The sequence below is a fragment of the Camellia sinensis genome, chromosome 2, assembly GCF_055761805.1.
Source record: "Camellia sinensis isolate YWXY chromosome 2, ASM5576180v1, whole genome shotgun sequence".
Taxonomy (NCBI): domain Eukaryota; kingdom Viridiplantae; phylum Streptophyta; class Magnoliopsida; order Ericales; family Theaceae; genus Camellia; species Camellia sinensis.
Window position 1 is genome coordinate 49,512,109 of NC_138962.1, and position 21,930 is coordinate 49,534,038.

Consider the following 21,930-nt stretch of genomic DNA (forward strand, 5'->3'; position numbering starts at 1 on the left):
ACCTCGGCATGCAGCCGCACGCCGAAGCCTAGGTAGCCACACCTCGGCCAGGAGGTGTGGGACCTCGGCAAAGACCTGGTTGGTACCCAGCATGTCTTCCTGACATGTAAAACAGTGTTTTGACTTCCAGCATGTTTTTTTCCGAGATCATTTGCATGCATGTAAGACTTGTTTTGAGAAATGCATTCAGTAGACTTTGCCATGTGTTTGTAGGACTTGGACCCTTGCCTTGATCCCGACGTCCCAAGAACTATGTGAGTGGTATTTTTAATAAAGTTATGTTATTAAGTTTTGATAAAGTTTTGCCTTGCTTGTTTTGAAAAGTATTTGTTAAGCATGAATGATGATCCCTATTTTGTATATCAAGTATTATTTTGTTTTGATGACATTCCTGGAAAGTCCCTTGTGCTAGAGGACTCTAAACTTTCGCAGTACTAAGTATGAGAGATCTCTGCCATCAACGGTCTATGAACGGATGACCCCACCAACGGTCTGGGATACGGGTGGATTTGTCTAATCGATTTCGGGTCGATTATTCCCTTGTTTTGTCTTGTTTTGCCATCGACGGTCTATGAACGGGTGGGTTAGTTTTGTCCGAAATGTCATCCTTTGTATTATGTAGATGTTATTAACATCCAAAGTAAGTAAGTAAGTTTTGTAAGGTCAAGGTTGATGAACTAGATTCATCTCATGTTTTGTACAAGCTATGATATGTATGTTTTGAAAGGATCTCGGATGTCATTCATTTAACCGCTTTATTATTTATACCATTCACTGAGTATCCAAGCTCACCCTCCCTATGTATATATGTAGGTAACAAGTAAGAAGTCGGTTACGCCGAGATGTGTGTTTTGTATGCATGTTATGTCGGCAGTGAGGATGTCGGCAATTTTGAAGCTTATGTATTTTGAACATCTCGGCTCGAGAAGCCTTTTACCAAGATGTAATATGTATTTTTGTACTTCATTTTATTTGTATTCAAGTTGTAAAGCTATGTAAAGTTGTATGCCATTCCATTTGACTTATGCACAGCTCTTATGGACTAACTAGATTTGTATATATTGCTTCCGCACTTGTGAGCCCCATATATTTATACTCTGATTGTGTGTGAATTTTGAAAGTTGGCCTTCGGTAATCTCGGATTACTGGCCATCACGGCACCATCCTACTAGGGGCGGTTTGGGGTTGTGACATCAAGGGTGGATTGCTTATTAATCACATGAGATTGGTGAGAAATATGGCAGTCTTAGATATGTGTCCCAGATGCGGTTCAGACAGTGAAGACATGGATCATCTTCTCAGAAAATGTAATTTCTCCAAAATTGTTTGGTTTGAAATTAAAGACACTAACTGGTGGGAGGAGGGCGGCTGTCAGCCTTTTCTTGAATGGGATACTTCCAATTTGAAAAATAAAAGTCTGTTTTTTGGTCAAAAATGGCATGCTGTCGTTATCTTTACACTTTGGCAGATCTGGAAAGACCAAAACCAACTTGTTTTTGAAAACCAATCCACTCCCATTCAAGTTTGTCTTAAGAGCATAAGAAATTATGCTCATAAGATTAATGAGGCATTTTAGTCTGCCCTTCACCCAAGGTTCTCTCGACCTATACTAATTAAATGGAACTCTCCTTCTGCAGGTAAACTGAAACTAAATGTTGATGGCTGTTTAAAAGGGGATCCAAGTCAAGCTGGATATGGTGGCCTTTTGCAGGATGAAATTGGCATATGGCTACGGGGATTCTATGGAAAATTAGGCCATTGTTCAAGTCTTGAAGCCGAACTATGGGCGATATACAAGAGCCTCACCATCCTCTTCCAAAAAGGCATAAAGGAGGTTGAAATTGAGTCAGATTCTAAACTAGCAATTAGCCAGATCAGAGATGGACCAAGCCACAATTCACCATATCGAGCCCTCATTGAATATGCAAAATTTCTCCTATCAAGGTGTAACTGCTCACTGCATCACACTCTTAGAGAAGGCAACAAATGTGCAGATAAACTTGCCAACATAGGAGTTACACATGACGAACATATTGTGGTGCTTGACGATCGTCCTGAGGAACTGAAGGCCCTACTTATAGATGATCTAACTGGTGCTAGTGAGATGAGGGACTAATCTATCTGTTTTGTGTATTAGTTTTCCCTGTCCCCCGTTATTATTGTTTTTTGATCTTTTAATGAATCAAAAAATAAAAATAAAAATAAAAATAAATTGAGAGAATCGAGCGTGACCTACGAGTGTATACCCCAAGTACATGAAATTGGAAATGAATTCTCTTCCGTCAACATTTGACCGTATTATTGGATATTTGGAGTCCATTGTACATCTCATTTTAATAGTTTAAATAATTTAATAAGTAAACTTCATCAAATATTTTATCTTTATAGAAAAAAAGAGATAAATTATAAATACATCTCTTAAGATTTGATTAAAATACGAATTATCCCTGTAGTTTTGAAAATGACATTCCACCCCTTGAGGTTTCTAATTTCGTAACAAATTGCCCATTTTATTAATAAATCACGAAATCAATTAACAATTTTTAATGATATTAGAAATATGTTTCAATTGATAATTTAGGTAATTTTATTATTGTATTAGAGATCAATTATGAATTTTATTTTTTTAGTTAATTCTGTTAAATAAAAATTTTTAACAAGGGAGTATTTGTAATTTTTGAAATCACAAGGGACAATCTGTACTTTAAGCAAACCTCAGGAATGTATTTGTAATTTGTCCAAAAAAATTAAGTTGATCATATATTAATAATTCCTTAATCAGAATATTTTTTTGTTAATAATTTATTTTTAAAATATGATATGATTAAAAAATTATTAATATTCAAAATAAAATACTCAATAAACTCTACACATTAAATAATTTAAATTATCAAAATAAAATTCATACTCCCTCCGTCCCAAAATATTAGTCCCTTATTTCATTTTTCATTGTTTCAAAATATTAGTCTCATTTTAAAAATCAAGGACTAAAATAATATAAATTTTTTATTGTGCCATTATTTTAAATTCATTAATAATATAAAAGGTACAATTATGACATTGATATTTTCAAAAACAATGGTATTACATGCACTAATTAGTGTTACAGTAGTTATGACATTATTATTGACCCCATTCATTAATGACATTACAAATATAAAAAAAAAAAAAAATTATATCACATCATCAATTGATAAATTAATTAACATCCTAATTTGGTACATATAACATTATTCTTTTATAAAAATATACCATCAAAAAATAAATTTAAAATATTAATATTTTTAAAATATAATAATTATATTATTAAAAAAAAAAAATGTTGAAATTTTGAGAGAGAGGAAGTAGTAAATCCAACAAACCCAACCGTACGGTCCAGTCCACGAACACAAACACAGTAACAAATCAAAATCATCTCTCATAATCACCATCACCACCTCCATTCGCGATAATCACCGGAGTCGCCGGAACAGAATAATCAGTCACCGACGAAAACTCACCATCACCATCATCATCTTCCTCGACCATCTCGATCACATCCTCAATCTCCCTCACCACCTCCCCCATCTCCGGCCTCTTCTCCGGCGACTTCTCACAACACTTTATCGCCACCTCCAACAACCTCACCATCCCACTATTCGCCCCTCTCTCCGCCGCAATCTCCCCATCGAAGATCTCCGCCGTCCATTCCTCCCTCACCGCCCTATGCACCCAGCTTCCCAGATCTACACAGTTCACTCCCACCGGAGCCCCATGGGTCGATACCCGACCCGTCAGGAGCTCCAAAACGAAGCACCCGAAGCTCCAGACATCGGATTTGGGGGAGACTCGCTTGTGGATCTGGTACTCCGGCGATTTATAGGAGACCATGCGTTGGGAGGCGATGGGGAGAGCGATGAGGGAGGTGAGACCGTAGTCGGAGACGAGGACGGCGTCGTTTTGGTCGAGGAGGACGTTGGAGGATTTTAGGTTTCCGTGAGCAGCGGTGATGTGTGGCTGTGATGAGATGGGGTTGAGGTGGAGGTAGTGTAGAGCTCGAGCGACTGCGTGGGCTACTGATAGTCTGGCGCTCCACCGGAATGGGATTCGGTTCTTTGTTCCTCTTTCTCCTGTGTATAATATTTGCCATTAATGTTATTATTAGTGAGAGTGGAAAAAGAAAATGTGAAAGATTGTTCAATAAAGTTACAAAGTTCAGAAAATTTGCCATGAATTTTAATCAAATAAAGAGGTGGGGGTGAAAATTCGATCCATGTTTTGTGAGTGTTTGGGTTTATTTTATTTATTTTTTACTTATTTTCATTTTTGGTGATTTTTTTTTTTAAAAAGTTTTAGGCTTGTAAATTTTACTTGATGAGACAGAATGGAAAAATTAAGGCTCTGTTCGGTAGATTCTACCATTATATTTGAGTGTAGTGTTTGTTTACGGTTTTTAAAAATTAATTTCATACTCACTTTTGAAAATTCTGTTCAAGGTAGAAAAATTTGTGCTAAACCAGTTGTCTTTCCGGACGTCCAGCCAGTTGATCGGAATAGTGCATTTTTTTTTTTTTTTTTTTTAACAAATGACACATGTTATTTTTTATATTTTAAATAAAAAAATTTGGAATTTTTAAAATTTTTTTGAGTTTTGAATAAAATTTTGAGTTGTGTGTTTGGTTATGAGTTGTAAATTTTTGTATCAAATATGATATGTCACATCAAAAAATTCTATTCAATACAAAACTCTTTTTAAAATTCATTCACTAAATAAATTTTTTACACTCAAATCATAATTTTAAAACTCACAAACTCAAAATAAAACTCTATTTTCAAATCATATTTAAAAAATTCTATCAATCGCAACCTATAAGTTTTTTTTATTAAGTTTTCCAAAAAAAAGTGTTTTTTTTGTGTGTGCTTATTTTGACTTTTTCAAATGTGTTTTTGAAATTTTGATTTGGCAGTACGAAATTTTCGTCTTGATATATTCATAATTTCTTCAGAATGTTTCATTCAATGATTTTTACGTAACTTTTCCAATAATATGATCGAAAAGAAGTTAATGTTTTGAAGCACATCAACAACCATAATCACAATATTAAGGAATGGTAAAATTCCACCTCAAGATTATCTATTCGTACATATGTCATATTCATTTTACAATGCATTCTCAACTATTAAATTATGTAAATATTTTAAAATGTATAATTGTGTAGACATAATTTAATAGTTAAAAATACATTAAAATAAAAGGATAAATAAATTTAAAAATAAAATATAATTCCAGTGGATGTTTACAAAAATATTTTCAAAATCAGTGATATTCATTATAGATATTAATATGTAAAATTATAAATTTTATCATATTTTTTATAATTAATTTTTTAAAAGATCACTGGCAAGTAATTGTCCCTAAAAAATTCCATGCTGCAGAATACAATGTTTCATCTTTTTAGTTCTTTTCCTTGCAAATAAAAAGATGGCAATAAAGGTAGTTGAAGAAGGGTCAAGCAAACTTACCATGAATGCGATTATAAACGTTCCCATTCGAAGCAAATCTATAAATCAACAACTTTTCATTTGTGGAATAGTAGTAAGCAAGGAGAGGTAACAAGTTTGGGTGCGTTAGGCCAACCATTGCTTGCAAGTTCTTCTCAAATTCATTGCTACTCAGAGGCTTCAAATCCCTTAGTCGCTTCACCACCATGGTTACTGCCTCACATAGCCTAATTTTATAACAACTCCCAAAATTCCCTTTTCCTAAACCTTCCGCGGACGCTGTTAGAAGATCATCAAGTTCAAAACCCATTTCCTTATCCATGAATTTGAGCTTGCCTTTCTCTTCTACATCCATGTTCTTGTCAACCTTCTCTTCCTCCTCTTGATCAACAAGCTTCCTTTTCTTCTCTTTCTTCATCTTCCTGGACTTTCTACAGTAGATTATGAAAAGGGCAACAACTAGAATAAGGAAAATAATATCAACAACAATGAAAATGGAAGCGAAGTGAGAATGGTGAGTGTTGGTTGAATTGGGTGTATTATTAGTAATGGTGCAAGGAATGGGAGAGGGTGGGCCGCAGAGTCCAGGATTGTCAGAAAACGATGAGGAGTTGAGGGATTGGAGAACTATAGTGTTTGGTATCGGCCCAGAGAGCCTGTTGTTTGATACATTGACTTCTCTCAAGCTAATTTGATTGAATGCAGGGACTGAGTCAGTTAACATGTTGTCTTGAAGTTGCAATGACTCTAAAAAATCAAGTGTTAGAAGTGAATCTGGGATAGGCCCATCAAACATGTTCCCTGACAAGTCAATTTGAGTCAGCTTGTGATTGTATGAGAAGCCCATCACATTCCCCGATATTGAATTGTTCCTGAAGCTCAAGACTGACAGTTGAGTGAGGTTGACAAGCGCGTCGGGCTTGATATTTCCAGCCAGGCCCATGTTTTCTAGTACAATCCCCGTGACTCGGCCATCGACACATTGTATGCCAAACCAATATGGGGGTTTGTTCTTGTAGCACATGATGCTTGTCCAGTTACTTTTGAGAAAGGGGTTGTTGAATTCAGACAAGAGAGCCAAAAGGGCATTCCTTTCCGTTCCATCGAAGTCATTTGGAAGATCATCCTGTGCATTAACAGGGTTGTACATTAATGCAAGAAGAGCCATAACAAGAATGGAGGTGAAGAATTGAGGACAGCTCATTGTGGAATTCAAAGTGTGAAATTTTGTGTGGGTTTAGCTAAGAAAAGGCATCATACGGATAGAAATATGGGAGATATATGTAATTATTAGAGCCATTGTTGTTCATTGTTGAAGAGGAAAACGAGAACAATTGTGACTGTGTAGTTGTCTGTGTTAGAGTCTCAGCTGAGATTCCTAGGAGTGCTTTGCTGTACTAAACATTGTTTGAAGATTTTCCTATCCCAGCTCTGACGGTTCTGTCAACTACCAATGCATATATATAATTTAATAATGTGCCTTGTTAACAAGTGTTTTTAGGACACAAGTAAAAGATAAAATATTTATAAAATACAATACATTTTTTACTAACCTCAATATACTTTTATTGAAATCAATATACTCTTTAATATTTTTACATGTTTTGAAGACACTTTTTCTCAACATTAAACACTTAAAAAGCACTTGTTGGCATTTGCCTTTAATTAAGGGTTAACTATATTATGAGCCTTGTCTAATTTTGATTCCCATGTTTAAATTGTGTCAATTTGATCTCAATGTATAAAAGTATGTTTCAATTGGCTAAATTAAAATACTTTTATACATTAGGAATTAAAATGACACAAAACTCATACTTTATGGACAAAATATATAATTAATCCTTTAATTAATTGTTAAGTTTATCTCCAGGCTAAAAATTGTTTTAGAGGGTCTAGTTTGAGTTGTTGTCACTTTTTATTTAAGTGATTACAACTGTTCAATTTATAGAGCATGTCAAATGAATCATTAATATAAAATATCAAATTCATCATCCGCATGAGTTGTTTATGTTTCTGTGTAATATATATATATATATATATATATATGTATAAATTTATTATCAAAATTATACTTGCTGTGTGGGTAATTTTCTTACCACACTGCCCGCCTAGTAATCAGCTGGAGAGCACTGGCAGAATAGATGGCTTTAGTAAACCTGTAACAGTAAGAAAAAGGCTCCGGCGGTGGCTCTTCCACCCGGGACCACTCCGACGATCAAGTCAGTATGTCTCTCAAAGATAATCAAGTGTTAAACTCACAAGCTTGAGTATAAAAGTGTGTACCTTAGACCCATGGGGGTGCCTCTCTTTTATAGTTAACTCAATCCAAGTCCCACTAGAAGCATGGCTTCTATAGACTTTAATTCAGTGCTTACTTAGGATTTCTCAAGAGATAAAGATAAACTCCCTAAGAGCTTTATCCTTATCTTGGCTAAGTCCCCTCTTTGTCCTAGGACTCTTGTCCATTATCCGCTTATCTCGGATTCCGATATCTTTGGAGGTAACCTCGAAAATTCCGCGATCACCTCGGCGTGACTTCCACGACACGTGGCACTTTGGCTGATACGTCGGCGTCACCATGCTATGTGTTGGTACTTAGAAAATATATCCCCACAACTGCCCCCTAGGTTCTATTACCTCGGCATTCTGAGGTGATGGAACCTATATCGATATATATTTTTTTCTGCATAGTGGCTCAAAAACTGTTTGGCCAAGATAATTCATTTTCAAGCCGATGTGTTCTCTTCGGAGAACAAGAATTCAAATGAACTCCACCACGCGCATGAGCTGTCATGCACATCTAACTGTTGCTTTCACGTGCTTTGTCTTCATTGGCCCGTGTCAGTGACGCAGCTGAAAGTTGTCTTTCACTCGTCTGCGCCGTCTGACGTGTGCGTTGCTCCAGGCGTAATAAATGCCCTGCTTTTGCCGCCGTTTCAAGTTTTTTGATAAAACTTTTCTTACCCTCTTCCTTTCTCCACTTTTTGCATTTTGATTTCTTGCTTTCTCTCTCTCTAAAAGCTCTAGCATTCTTCGAATCTGCCATTGCTCTAAGCCCCAAACTCTGCGATCGTCTTTATTCTTCCATTCCCGCGAAGCTTTTACCACTGTTACAACTATCGTCTGATCTCGGCGAATATCGCTCCGACTTCATTTTATTTGGTAAGCAACTGGCCCCTTACCCTCTTTTTCTAATTCTTGATTTTTTCTGAAGTTTCTTGCCATTACTGTTCTGTTTAAGCATTATTTGTGAATTATTCACCTGAATGCGTCTTATTTCATGATTTTTCACATGCCATGAACACTTTGCACTGTTTCACCACTGTTCTTGGCCCTTAACCCTTTGTTTTCTTCGTGTTCTTGATAGCCCATCCCTGTTCTTGTTTCTGAAACTTCGCCTTTGTTCTTTGTTTTCTGTTTTTCCTTTCCAGATCTATGCCTTTGATCTTGATCTTCATAGTTCTTAGGCTTGGGATTTGTTTGTAGAACCTTTAATTTAGGGAAAACTGAAACAAACCGTATCAATACTTACTTAGGTTGTTGCCGAGGTTCCAATAACTTTTTAAGAACACCTCCTTGCTGAAACCTAGCCCTCTGACTTTAGGCCGACGTTATGGGTATGTGGAGACATCGGGTAAATACCCCAACAAAACTCGAATACTTTAGGCAGGAGTTCTCCATCCCAGCCGATGTTCACCTTAGGCTAGCTGAGGATGGTGATTCCATCATGCCCACAGATCATACGATGCCCTTTCCTATTGTAGCCTTTACTGAATGTGGACTCCGGCTTCCACTCAATCCCCTCTTTCGCGAGGTTCTCCACTACTATAGGTTGAACCCTATGCAACTTACCATCAACTCTTATCGAGTGATTAATGGAATCATAGCCCTAGCTAGGCAAGAGAACGTTAGGATCACCCTTGCTGATATCCAATTTTGTTATACCATGTGCCCCCTTAACCTGAAGGAAAGAGGTTATGTCTACTACCTCAAGCCGAGGTCCACCGAGTTCAAAATTGTAGCCGACCTCCTGGATTCCAACAAGGGAGCCAGGGATGACTTTGTCATTGCTTCGGAAAATTGGGAATTTGGCCCAGACGAAGATGTTCATCTCTACCCTCTTCCTCGAACAGTTAAAGAGGGCAAGGGTAAGAGCCCAGCATTAATACTTAGTTATTTCTAAGTCTTTAAAACTTTGTCTGTTTCTAATGTCTGTTTGTTCTGCAGATCTTCATCAGCCACCAAAAAACTTTCGCCAATCGTACTTCCCAAGAAAAGATTTAAAGAAGCTCCTTGATCTTTCAATCCACAAGCGCAAGGCTCCCCTGTTACTGAATTTTATTCCGACATACAAATCCACACTACCCGACGTCCCAAAAAGGAAGAAAAAGAGTCTTTCTCCACCTTCTGCCACAACTCCTCCCATTGTTTCCACATCACGAGCAGACGAAGGATCCACTTCTGACCCAGTCGATCTGCCATCTACTTCAGCCCCATACTTAGTCCCAATTCCAGAAAGAAAACGTCGGCGTCGACTTGTCAAGACTGCTGAGATGGGTCGCCCGAAGCCTATTGCAGTAGATCTTTTAGCCGACCTTCCAGCTGATGTCAATGCTGCACCGACCCAATCCATGCCTCCACCGAAGGCAAAAAGAATCAAGAAGGCTCAGCCCAAGGCCAAAGCTACTGAGGTTGAGGCTGAGGATGCTCTGCCCATCTCACAACTGGCTGAGAGCAAGAAGAGTGCTTCTACTTTTGCCAAGAGGTCTGCTGAGGCCCAACCATCAGGTTCCACTCAATCGAAGAAGCCGAGGTCATCGTCTGCGACGACCTCAGGTTCAAAAGTACCAAGAGTCCCCTGGAGACCAGAAATTACTCTGGAAGATAAGCCAGTCCTAGCCAACGACAGTGCCGATGACATAAACGTCGGCGTGGCCCTAAGTACTGCTCTACTCCTCCCAAGCGATCTTGAGCGAAACGCCAAGATGAGTGAGTATGAGAATTACGCCTTTATGCTGCAACACTCTGTCCAAGTAAGTGCCTTGCTTGGAGTTTTCTACTTTCTTTCTGTTTCACACTTAAAATTTTTTTTGTAACACTTCTGTTTTCTTTCAGGCCATCTAGCATGCCCACTCTTTCTCCATGCAAGCTTTCGAAACAAGGGAGAAGTAGGCCGACATGAAGAGGGAGGTTTCTGCCCTCAGAAAGGAGAACAAAGCTATTCTGACAAAGATGAGGAAGCTGGAAGATCAGGCCGAGGTTGCCACTAAGGCCCAACAGATGGCCGAAGAAAAAGCGGAATCTGCTGAAGCCATCAAAAAAGTTGCCGAGGCGGAGAAGAAAGATGCCGAGGTAAAAAAGGCTCAAGTCGAAAAAGAGCTCGAGCAGGCCCTGGCCACTAAAAACGCCGAAATTACTAAAGCCGATGAAAAAGCTTACGCCTAAGGAATGGCCGATGTTGCTGAGGACTACAAACTGTAAGTTAGGCAGGTATGCAACAGAGGCTTTTCCCTTGGTTGGATGTCCCTGGCCAAAAAGCTCAATGTTCCTGAAGATTCTCCTCTGCACAAGGCTGAAGCTATTCCTCTCCCATTCCCTCATCCTGCTCCATCTTCAAGTCAAGCTGAAGATGAGGCAGAATCTGAGGCTGATGATGAAGATAATAATGAAGATGAGGCCTTGGTGAGGAAATCCAAGGATACTACTGAGGCCAAGTCCCCTCCTTCAACTGAGCAAGTCATGGACTTAACTTTGGATGAAGAGGGTGACGAGGTTGTGGAAGCGCCTAGGGAGGCTGTTACAGGGATATTATCATCCGACCTCCTTTTAGCTGAAAGAAGTCTTGACAAAACACTTGCAGAGATTGATGCCGAGCTGGCTGCAGAGATGGCTGCCGAAGTAGTTCCCCAGGAATCTGCCGAGGTCCAGACCCAAATTGCTCCTGAAGCTGAAGAATCATAACTTTCATGTCTTTTGTACTTTTTTGTTTTTTTTTTTTGGACAATATAAGTTTCTTTGTATGGCCGATGTGCCTTCTTCTGAACAGTTATTCTTGGATTTTTCCCTCTTTTATAAAGGACTACAACTGTATTGTCTGAATGCTTCAATCTTTTAATTTCTGTTTGATTTGCTTCTGCATGGTTCTGTACTTAGAATATTTTGCATGCCTTTCCCTTTTGCCTCATTTGTGCAATCTTCTCGGGGTTACGTACTGTCACGACCCAAACCCGGCCCTATGGGTTTAGCACCGTAACCGGCCAGTAATCCGAGATTACCGAAGGCCTGCTTAATAGTAGTACAGTATAACAGAGTTCAGGTCCCGCGTGGAAGCCAATACAGTAAATAAATAATGTACATTGAGCTGTGACAGTCTGAATGCCAAAAAGATTTTTCATGCATTCATACACACAAACTGTACAGTCTATACAAAATTTACAGTCACACAGTACAGGGACTTAATCCCTTAATAACAGTACAGTTAGTAGCTGACAGTCTATACAGTAATCCAAACAGTATGGAGACAGACGGGGGGAAAAACAAAACACCCCAAAGCCATAGCATGGCAACTCGGAACCTCGCAGTGAGGCACAAAGGCTGGCCTGACAAAACTGGAGTCTAACCCACGCTCCTAGCTCTGATCTGGTGGCTGAGCACCTACATATATATATAAAAACAGTGAGCTAAAGCCCAGTGAATAACATAATGCGTAAAGAGGTTAAGAATGAATGTCCTTACAGTATGAAAACAGTTCATTTAAACAGTATTTCAGTTGTTCAGTCAGTACAGTCATATGCGGTACATCCGTTAGCATAACAGTACAGTAAACAGTAGGTCTTAAAAGACCGAGCAGTAATGATGGCCATCAGTCAGTAACAGTAGTGGTTCCAACAAGGGAACCGACAGAGATTTCTGTCATAGTAACAGTAAACAGTGGGTGCTAAGGATGTCACAATACAGTTCAGAATATAGGACATACATTCATTCAGTTAACAGTAATCAGTTCAGAAAACAGTACAGTTCAGTTGTTCAGAAGATAATCATTTGTGAACATATCTTTACACAATCGTTACTCACAGAGTTTGGGCTGCAGTATGCTAGAGCGTGCCTCCCCAGTCGCCAACCCTACACAGTTAACAGATTGAACACACTAAGCTACACAGCTGGGAAAGATAATAACTTAACCCTTAATTTGCCTCGGTGTGTTCTACATCTATGTCCTCAATAAGATGTCTTAAACTAGGTCTAAGAATGCCTAGAATGAGATGAGGATGCAAAGATGCACTTTTAAAAGCAGTTTCAGATTTTTCAGAAAACAGAGTCCCGCTCGAGCGTAGGTCACTCCGCTCGATCGGACATGCAGACAAAGGTACCCGCTCGAGCGTTCTGCAAAAACAGTCAAAAGTGCTAGATGGGTGGAATCTCCGCTCGACGGACGCTCGACGCCCGCTCGAGCTTGAGACACGTGATTCCGCTCGAGCGCCCAATCCTCCGCTCGAGTGGACTGTAAAATAGTTGCAAGATGCTGGATGCTCGGATTCCACGCTCGAGCGCTAATTTCCCCGCTCGAGCGGAAGTGCAAAATCTGGAAAATCCAGATTGCACCTCCAAGCTCTAAAACCAAATTCAAAAGCATCAAAACCGATCCTCTTGGGCTAATTTCTGGAAAAACACTTGTAAACACATGGAATAACATGATTCAAAACTCAATTTGAGAAATCAAAGCTCAAGGGTGTTTAATTCAAACCCAATTTCAAACCAATTTCATGAACATAAAGGACATGCAAACATGCATGAATTCAAATCATTTTGAAGCTCCAATTTGATGCTCTAAGGAGTCAATTGATCCAAAAACAAGTTGAAAACATGGACCATTACAAAGTTATGGACATGCATGCACCATTTTACCATGAAATCAACTCAACAATTCAAACATGCAAACATGAATTATGCTCTATATCAACATGTATGAACTAAAACATGACTTAGCTCTACAATTTAACATGGACAATGCAAGAATTAGTTCAAACACAAGAATGAGAAGATGAAATCCTTACCTAGGTTCCTTGAATGCAAGTCTAGAGGTTCAATTATGCACTTAAGCTTTTAATTCCTCAAATTCCAAGCAATTCTAAAGATGAATCAAGTTGAATCACTCTTTTCCTCTTACTCTCTCTCTCTAGTCGGCAATGACAAGGGAAATGGCTGATGAAGTTATGTTGTTCAAGTGCAATGAGCTCAAAGGTGTATAGGTAGTGGGCACTTAAGGCTAGTTTGGTAAATAAGGCCAACCTATGCAATTAACTCATTTTAATCTAATTTAATCATACCTAATCAGTTTTCAGATAAATATATCATAAAATCATATTAATTATGAGGGTCATAAAACATCAGTCAATTTCCGGTTCGGCCGCCGATAAGGCCTTCAATTAGCAGTTTAAACATAAAACGTGAACAGATCAAATAATCAATCAAACAGATAGAATACAAATTACCATACACACTCAGTCAATTCAGTTCCAGTTTTCAGTCAGTCAGTTCAGTACTTTAATCAGTCCAATTATCAGTCATAATCAGTTCAGTTTAACGGTAATCAATGGTTATCGATAAACAGTAACGAGGGTTGTTACAGTCTCCCCTCCTTAAAAAGAGTTTAGTCCTCTAAACTCGAGTTACCTTCATTCTGGAAGAAGACAGGGTTCAGTGGAAACAATTCATGATATCTTTTAGCCATGTCATCTTCCCTTTCCCAGGTGGCAAACACACCACCATGGTTCTGCCAGTCAACTTTCACTAGCGGGATCTCTTTGTTTTTCAGTTTCTTGATTCGTCTGTTTACAATCTGTATAGGCCGTTCCTCGTAAGTGTAGTCATCACTCAACACTACCCGAGTAGGCTCAATTACATGGAAGGGATCCCGGAGATAATCTCTTAACATCGAAATGTGGAAAACATTATGCATGTGCTCCATTTCAGAAGGGAGCGCAACTTGATACGCCACCGGATTAATTTTCTCAATAATCTCATACGGTCCGACGTATCTTGGCGCTAACTTGCCCTTGACTCCAAAACGAGTCTGGCCCTTCATTGGTGTCACTTTCACAAAAACGTGATCACCCACTTCATACTCTCTGTCCCGTCTTCTGACATCCGCATAACTTTTCTGTCAGCTCTGTGCGGTTTTCAATCTCTGTTGTATCAGTTTCACTTTTTCAATTGTTTCATAAACAATCTCGGGCCCGAGCAAAGGCCCATCTCCAACTTCTGCCCAGCAAATCGGAGATCTACATTTTCTGCCATACAATGCCTCGAAAGGCGCCATACCAATACTAGAATGGTAGCTGTTGTTGTAGGCGAATTCAACTAATGGTAGATGACTTTCCCAGTCTCCCTGAAAATCAAGGACACACATTCTCAGTAAATCCTCCAGAGTTTGGATGGTCCTTTCTGACTGTCCATCTGTCTGAGGATGATAGGCACTACTCAGCCTCAATTCAGTACCCAATGCAGTCTGTAGACTTTGCCAAAACCTCGATGTAAACTTCGAATCCCTATCAGAAACAATAGACACAGGCACTCCATGCAGTCTCACAATTTCATCAATATAGATAACAGCCAATTTGTCCGCATTATAAATTGTCTTGACAGGTAAGAAGTGAGCAGATTTGGTTAGTCTATCAACAATAACCCAAATTGAATCCATACCTTTTCTGGAGCGAGGTAACCCAACGATAAAATCCATCGTGATATGCTCCCATTTCCACTCTGGTATGGGTAGGGGTTGCAATAATCCGGCAGGTCGTTGATGTTCAGCTTTGACTTGTTGGCAATGAAGACATTTGGACACAAAGTCGGCAATTTCTTTCTTCATTCCCGGCCACCAGAAATTCTGTTTCAGATCTTGGTACATTTTTGTATTCCCCGGGTGGATAGACAATTTTGAATTATGGCCCTCTTGCAGAACTCTTCTCTTTAGTTCAGTGTCATTCGGCACACAAAGTTTTTCTTGAAATTTCAGTACATTATTCTCAAATTTGAATCCCGGTCTCGGTTTAGATTCTCTTTTTTCGATGATCTTCTTCAAGAAGTCATCCAGTCGCTGTTTTTCTTTAATCTCTTCAATCAGTACCGGTTGAGCAGAAATAGCAGCTAAGGTTCCACCTTGTTGTCGTAAAACAATTTCAATTTCAGATTTTTCAAGGTCACAAAGCAACTCCTTCTGTCCGGTAAGTAAACATGCTAAGTTTCCAATTGATTTCTGGCTCAATGTATCGGCAACGGTATTGGCTTTTCCCGGATGGTACAATATCTGTAGGTCATAATCTTTAATCAGTTGTAGCCATCTCCGCTGTCTCATGTTCAGTTCTTTCTGTGTGAAGAAATATTTCAAACTCTTGTGATCGGTGTATACTTCACATGTCACCCCGTACAGATAGTGACGCCAGATTTTCAGTGCAAATACTACTGCAGCAAGTTCCAGGTCATGGGTCGGGTAATTCTTTTCATGTGGTCTCAACTGTCGGGAAGCATAAGCAATAACTCTCCCATTCTGCATTAAAACACACCCCAAACCCTTATGAGAAGCATCACTAAATACAGTATAACCATCCGTACCTGAAGGTAAAGTCAGAACCGGTGCAGTCACAAGTCGAGTTTTCAACTCTTGGAATGCTGATTCCCTTTGGTCAGTCCAGTCAAATGATATCCCCTTCTGTGTCAGTTGAGTTAATGGCAAGGCAATTTTGGAGAAATCTTTGACAAATCTTCTGTAATATCCAGCCAATCCCAAAAAGTTTCGGACTTCAGTCACATTTGTTGGTCTAGGCCAATTCACTACAGCTTCAATTTTCTGCGGGTCAACAGAAATTCCATTTTTGCTAACAACATGCCCCAAAAACATAACATGGTCAAGCCAAAATTCACATTTAGACAGTTTAGCATACAGTTTCTGTTCTCTTAGGGTCTGCAGGACAAGTCTCAGATGATGTTCATGTTGTTCTATACTTTTGGAGTAAATCAATATGTCATCAATAAATACTACGATGAAATCATCAAGGTATGGTTTAAAAATTCTGTTCATGAGGTCCATAAAAGCAGCAGGGGCATTCGTGACTCCGAATGGCATAACTAAAAATTCATAATGGCCATACCTCGTTCTAAAGGCAGTTTTATCAATGTCTTCCGGTTTAACCTTCAGTTGATGATACCCCGATCTGAGATCAATCTTAGAAAACACTTGTGCACCCTGTAACTGATCAAATAAATCATCAATACGTGGCAATGGGTATTTATTTTTCACAGTTACCTTGTTCAATTCACGGTAATCAATGCACAGTCTCAGCGAGCCATCTTTCTTCTTTACAAACAAAACCGGTGCACCCCACGGTGAAGTACTGGGCCTGATAAACTTCTTGTCTAACAGTTCTTGCAATTGCACTTTCAACTCCTTCAGTTCAGTTGGGGCCATTCTGTAAGGAGCTTTCGATATCGGCTGTGTACCCGGAATCACATCAACGGTAAATTCAATCTCCCTGTCAATCAAATCCCCTGGCAGATCATCTGGAAATACATCTGGGAATTCCCTGACTATAGGAATACAATTCACATCAGTTTTAATACTATCATCAGTAGACACAGTCAGCACAGAACACAGATATCCTTTACACCCCTTTCTAATTAATTTAACGGCTTTCACTGACGAAATCAAATACGGAGGAGGTACTACTCCACTCCCATTAAACACAAATTCAGGCAAACCAGGTGGACGGAAAATAACTTGCTTGGTCACACAATCAATAGTGGCATGATATTTTTGTAACCAATCCATCCCCAATATTACATCAAAATGATCAATGTTCAATGGTAATAAATCAATAAACAGATGCATATCCCCAACAATGATTTCACATGCAGGGTACATATAAGCACATGTCATGGATCCTCCTACGGGTGATGATACGGCTAGCAGATAGTTCATGGGTTCTAAGGGTCTATTCAATTTCCGTGAGAAAGCATGCGATACATAAGAATGTGTAGACCCCGAATCAATCAATACATATGCGTTTTGTGTACAAATAGAGAGGATACCTGACACAACGGTTTCAGTATTTTTCACGTCTCCCGGTACTAGGGCGAACACTCGGCCCTGCCTCATAGGCTCTTTCCCGGTAGCTTTGGGGTTAGGCTTTGGTGCTACAGTTGATGCTGCCACGCTTGGTGCAGCTTTACTACTAGCTTGTGGAGCAGAGGGGCAGTCTTTAACCATGTGACCCACCTTGCCACACCGGTAACAGGCTCCAGATATTTTGTAGCAGACCCCTTTGTGCTTCTTGCCACACTCAGAACAGGGTGGTATGAACCCACTCCCTTGGCTGGGGCTAGTTGTCGACCCCGTATTCTGTTTCTTGTTGGCCGGGTTGTGCTTGCCTTTCTTGAATTTAAAACCCTGCCTCTTACCACGCCATTCCGACGTTGGTGTTTCAGTTTTCAGTGCTTCAATGTTTGACTCGGCCATCAATGCCCGGTCGAGAACACCCACAAAAGTCGGTAGTTTCAAAACATTTGTTCGGTCAAGTATTGCAACATTAAGGCCACCCTCAAATTTTCTGGCCTTCTTGTAGTCAGTGTCCACCATGTGTGGTGCATATCTGGCAATTTCAGTAAATTTTGTTTCATATTCCGCAACGGACATCGTGCCCTGCTTCAGCTGTTCAAATTCAGTCACTTCTCTATCCCTGACACACTGAGGGAAATACTTTTCGAAGAAGGCTCCTTTGAACTGAGCCCAAGTCATAACTGTATTTTCATTACGGATAAGCATCCACCACCTTCTAGCTTCTTCTTGTAAGGTGAAGGTAGCTAATAATACTTTATTCGCTTCGGAGCACGGAAACACTTCAAATAGTTTTTCTGTTTCAAGCACCCAAGCTTCAGCCTTTAGCGGTTCCAGTCCTCCCTGAAAGGATGGCGGTTTCATCTTGCTGAATTTATGGGTGAGAGCAATAATATCCCTATCATTCACATTCGCATTAGGTTCCGGCTGTACCGGAGGAGGAGGAGGTAGGGGCTGTTGGTTCTGTTGTTGTTCAAGTCTAGCAGTTATCAGTTCCATCATTCTTTCCATTCTTTCCATTCTTGCCTCGGTAGATGAGGATTCAGGTTCATTTGCATTGTCCATTTCACTATAAGCAGTTATAACAGTTATAGCAATTGTAACATAAACAGTTGCATATTTAGACAGTTATCACATCAACATGTATTCAGTCATAACATAGCCACACACTTTTCAAGTCCATGAAATGCCCTAATCACTTTTCTAGGACACCCTATAGCTCATTTGGACACGTGTGTGCGGTATGACTCGTGGTTAAGTATCGCTCTGATACCACTCTGTCACGACCCAAACCCGGCCCTATGGGTTTAGCACCGTAATCGGCCAGTAATCCGAGATTACCGAAGGCCTGCTTAACAGTAGTACAGTATAACAGAGTTCAGGGCCCGGCGGAAGCCAATACAGTAAATAAATAATGTCCATTGAGCTGTGACAGTCTGAATGCCAAAAAGATTTTTCATGCATTCATACACACAAACTGTACAGTCTATACAAAATTTACAGTCACACAGTACAGGGACCTAATCCCTTAATAACAGTACAGTTAGTAGCTGACAGTCTATACAGTAATCCAAACAGTATGGAGATAGACGGGGGGAAAAACAAAACACCCCAAAGCCATAGCATGGCAACTCGGAACCTCGCAGTGAGGCACAAAGGCTGGCTTGACAAAACTGGAGTCTAACCCACGCTCCTAGCTCTGATCTGGTGGCTGAGCACCTACATATATATATAAAAACAGTGAGCTAAAGCCCAGTGAATAACATAATGCGTAAAGAGGTTAAGAATGAATGTCCTTACAGTATGAAAACAGTTCATTTAAACAGTATTTCAGTTGTTCAGTCAGTACAGTCATATGCGGTACATCCGTTAGCATAACAGTACAGTAAACAGTAGGTCTTAAAAGACCGAGCAGTAATGATGGCCATCAGTCAGTAACAGTAGTGGTTCCAACAAGGGAACCGACATAGATTTCTGTCATAGTAACAGTAAACAGTGGGTGCTAAGGATGCCACAATACAGTTCAGAATATAGGACATACATTCATTCAGTTAACAGTAATCAGTTCAGAAAACAGTACAGTTCAGTTGTTCAGAAGATAATCATTTGTGAACATATCTTTACACAATCGTTACTCACAGAGTTTGGGCTGCAGTATGCTAGAGCGTGCCTCCCCAGTCGCCAACCCTACACAGTTAACAGATTGAACACACTAAGCTACACAGCTGGGAAAGATAATAACTTAACCCTTAATTTGCCTCGGTGTGTTCTACATCTATGTCCTCAATAAGATGTCTTAAACTAGGTCTAAGAATGCCTAGAATGAGATGAGGATGCAAAGATGCACTTTTAAAAGCAGTTTCAGATTTTTCAGAAAACAGAGTCCCGCTCGAGCGTAGGTCACTCCGCTCGAGCGGACATGCAGACAAAGGTACCCGCTCGAGCGTTCTGCAAAAACAGTCAAAAGTGCTAGATGGGTGGAATCTCCGCTCGACGGACGCTCGACGCCCGCTCGAGCTTGAGACACGTGATTCCGCTCGAGCGCCCAATCCTCCGCTCGAGCGGACTGTAAAATAGTTGTAAGATGCTGGATGCTCGGATTCCACGCTCGAGCGCCAATTTCCCCGCTCGAGCGGAAGTGCAAAATCTGGAAAATCCAGATTGCACCTCCAAGCTCTAAAACCAAATTCAAAAGCATCAAAACCGATCCTCTTGGGCTAATTTCTGGAAAAACACTTGTAAACACATGGAATAACATGATTCAAAACTCAATTTGAGAAATCAAAGCCCAAGGGTGTTTAATTCAAACCCAATTTCAAACCAATTTCATGAACATGAAGGACATGCAAACATGCATGAATTCAAATCATTTTGAAGCTCCAATTTGATGCTCTAAGGAGTCAATTGATCCAAAAACAAGTTGAAAACATGGACCATTACAAAGTTATGGACATGCATGCACCATTTTACCATGAAATCAACTCAACAATTCAAACATGCAAGCATGAATTATGCTCTATATCAACATGTATGAACTAAAACACGACTTAGCTCTACAATTTAACATGGACCATGCAAGAATTAGTTCAAACACAAGAATGAGAAGATGAAATCCTTACCTAGGTTCCTTGAATGCAAGTCTAGAGGTTCAATTATGCACTTAAGCTTTTAATTCCTCAAATTCCAAGCAATTCTAAAGATGAATCAAGTTGAATCACTCTTTTCCTCTTACTCTCTCTCTCTAGTCGGCAATGACAAGGGAAATGGCTGATGAAGTTATGTTGTTCAAGTGCAATGAGCTCAAAGGTGTATAGGTAGTGGGCACTTAAGGCTAGTTTGGTAAATAAGGCCAACCTATGCAATTAACTCATTTTAATCTAATTTAATCATACCTAATCAGTTTTCAGATAAATATATCATAAAATCACATTAATTATGAGGGTCATAAAACATCAGTCAATTCCCGGTTCGGCCGCCGATAAGGCCTTCAATTAGCAGTTTAAACATAAAACGTGAACAAATCAAATAATTAATCAAACAGATAGAATACAAATTACCATACACACTCAGTCAATTCAGTTCCAGTTTTCAGTCAGTCAGTTCAGTACTTTAATCAGTCCAATTATCAGTCATAATCAGTTCAATTTAACGGTAATCAATGGTTATCGGTAAACAGTAACGAGGGTTGTTACACGTACCTCGGCTCCAAGAACGTTTTACTTCGGCAAGATACATACCTGTAAACTTTTCATAAATTCTAACAAGTGTGAAACATATACTACTCAATGTTAACTTTGCAAACTTTTTCTCAAGTTTCAACAAGTGTTTGAACGGTGATCTCGGTCTAGCCTACTTGTAAATTGCTACAAATTTCAACAAGGATTAACATATACTGTAAATTTTTCTCAAGTTATAACAATGATCTGCTTGTAAATTGCTACAAATTTCAACAAGTGTTTAAACAATATACTTAGCTTTTACCTTAACCTGTAAATTGCTGCAAATTTTAACAGATGATCACATGTCGGCTTAACATTATCTTGTAAATTGCTACAAATTTCAACAAGTGTTAAGCATCTTCTCTGGTTTAACCAACCTGTAGATTGCTACAAGTGTTCAGCAATAACCTCGGCTTCACTTCGACTTGTAAATTGCTACAAATTTCAACAAGTGAAGAGAAACAGTAATCTCGGCTTAACTTCAACTTGTAAATTGCTACAAATTTCAACAAGTGAATTAAGGAATCAGCTTGACTCCAACTTGTAAATTGCTACAAATTTCAACAAGTGAAGACAAGGAATCAGCTTGACTCCAACTTGTAAATTGCTACAAATTTCAAC

General features: G+C 39.4%; 1 protein-coding gene across 1 annotated transcript; it reads right to left on the reverse strand.

The window, feature by feature from the left end:
- Positions 1–3,045: 3,045 nt before the first annotated feature.
- LOC114291238 (pollen receptor-like kinase 2) lies at positions 3,046–6,700 on the reverse strand. Its single transcript, XM_028235279.2, has 2 exons — positions 5,503–6,700; positions 3,046–4,109 (listed from the first exon to the last, which is right to left on the reverse strand). Exons 1-2 carry the CDS (start codon positions 6,683–6,685, stop codon positions 3,412–3,414), a joined length of 1,881 nt encoding a protein of 626 aa, XP_028091080.1. The 5' UTR covers positions 6,686–6,700; the 3' UTR covers positions 3,046–3,411.
- Between the last annotated feature and the right edge of the window lie 15,230 nt (positions 6,701–21,930).

Bases quoted from the DNA above. Each gene is read 5' to 3' on its own strand.
- LOC114291238 (XM_028235279.2), bottom strand. From the start codon at position 6,685: ATGAGCTGTCCTCAATTCTTCACCTCCATTCTTGTTATGGCTCTTCTT. The intron at 4,110-5,502 runs GTAAGTTTGCTT...TATTATACACAG, and splicing joins CGTTTATAATCGCATTCATG to GAGAAAGAGGAACAAAGAAC.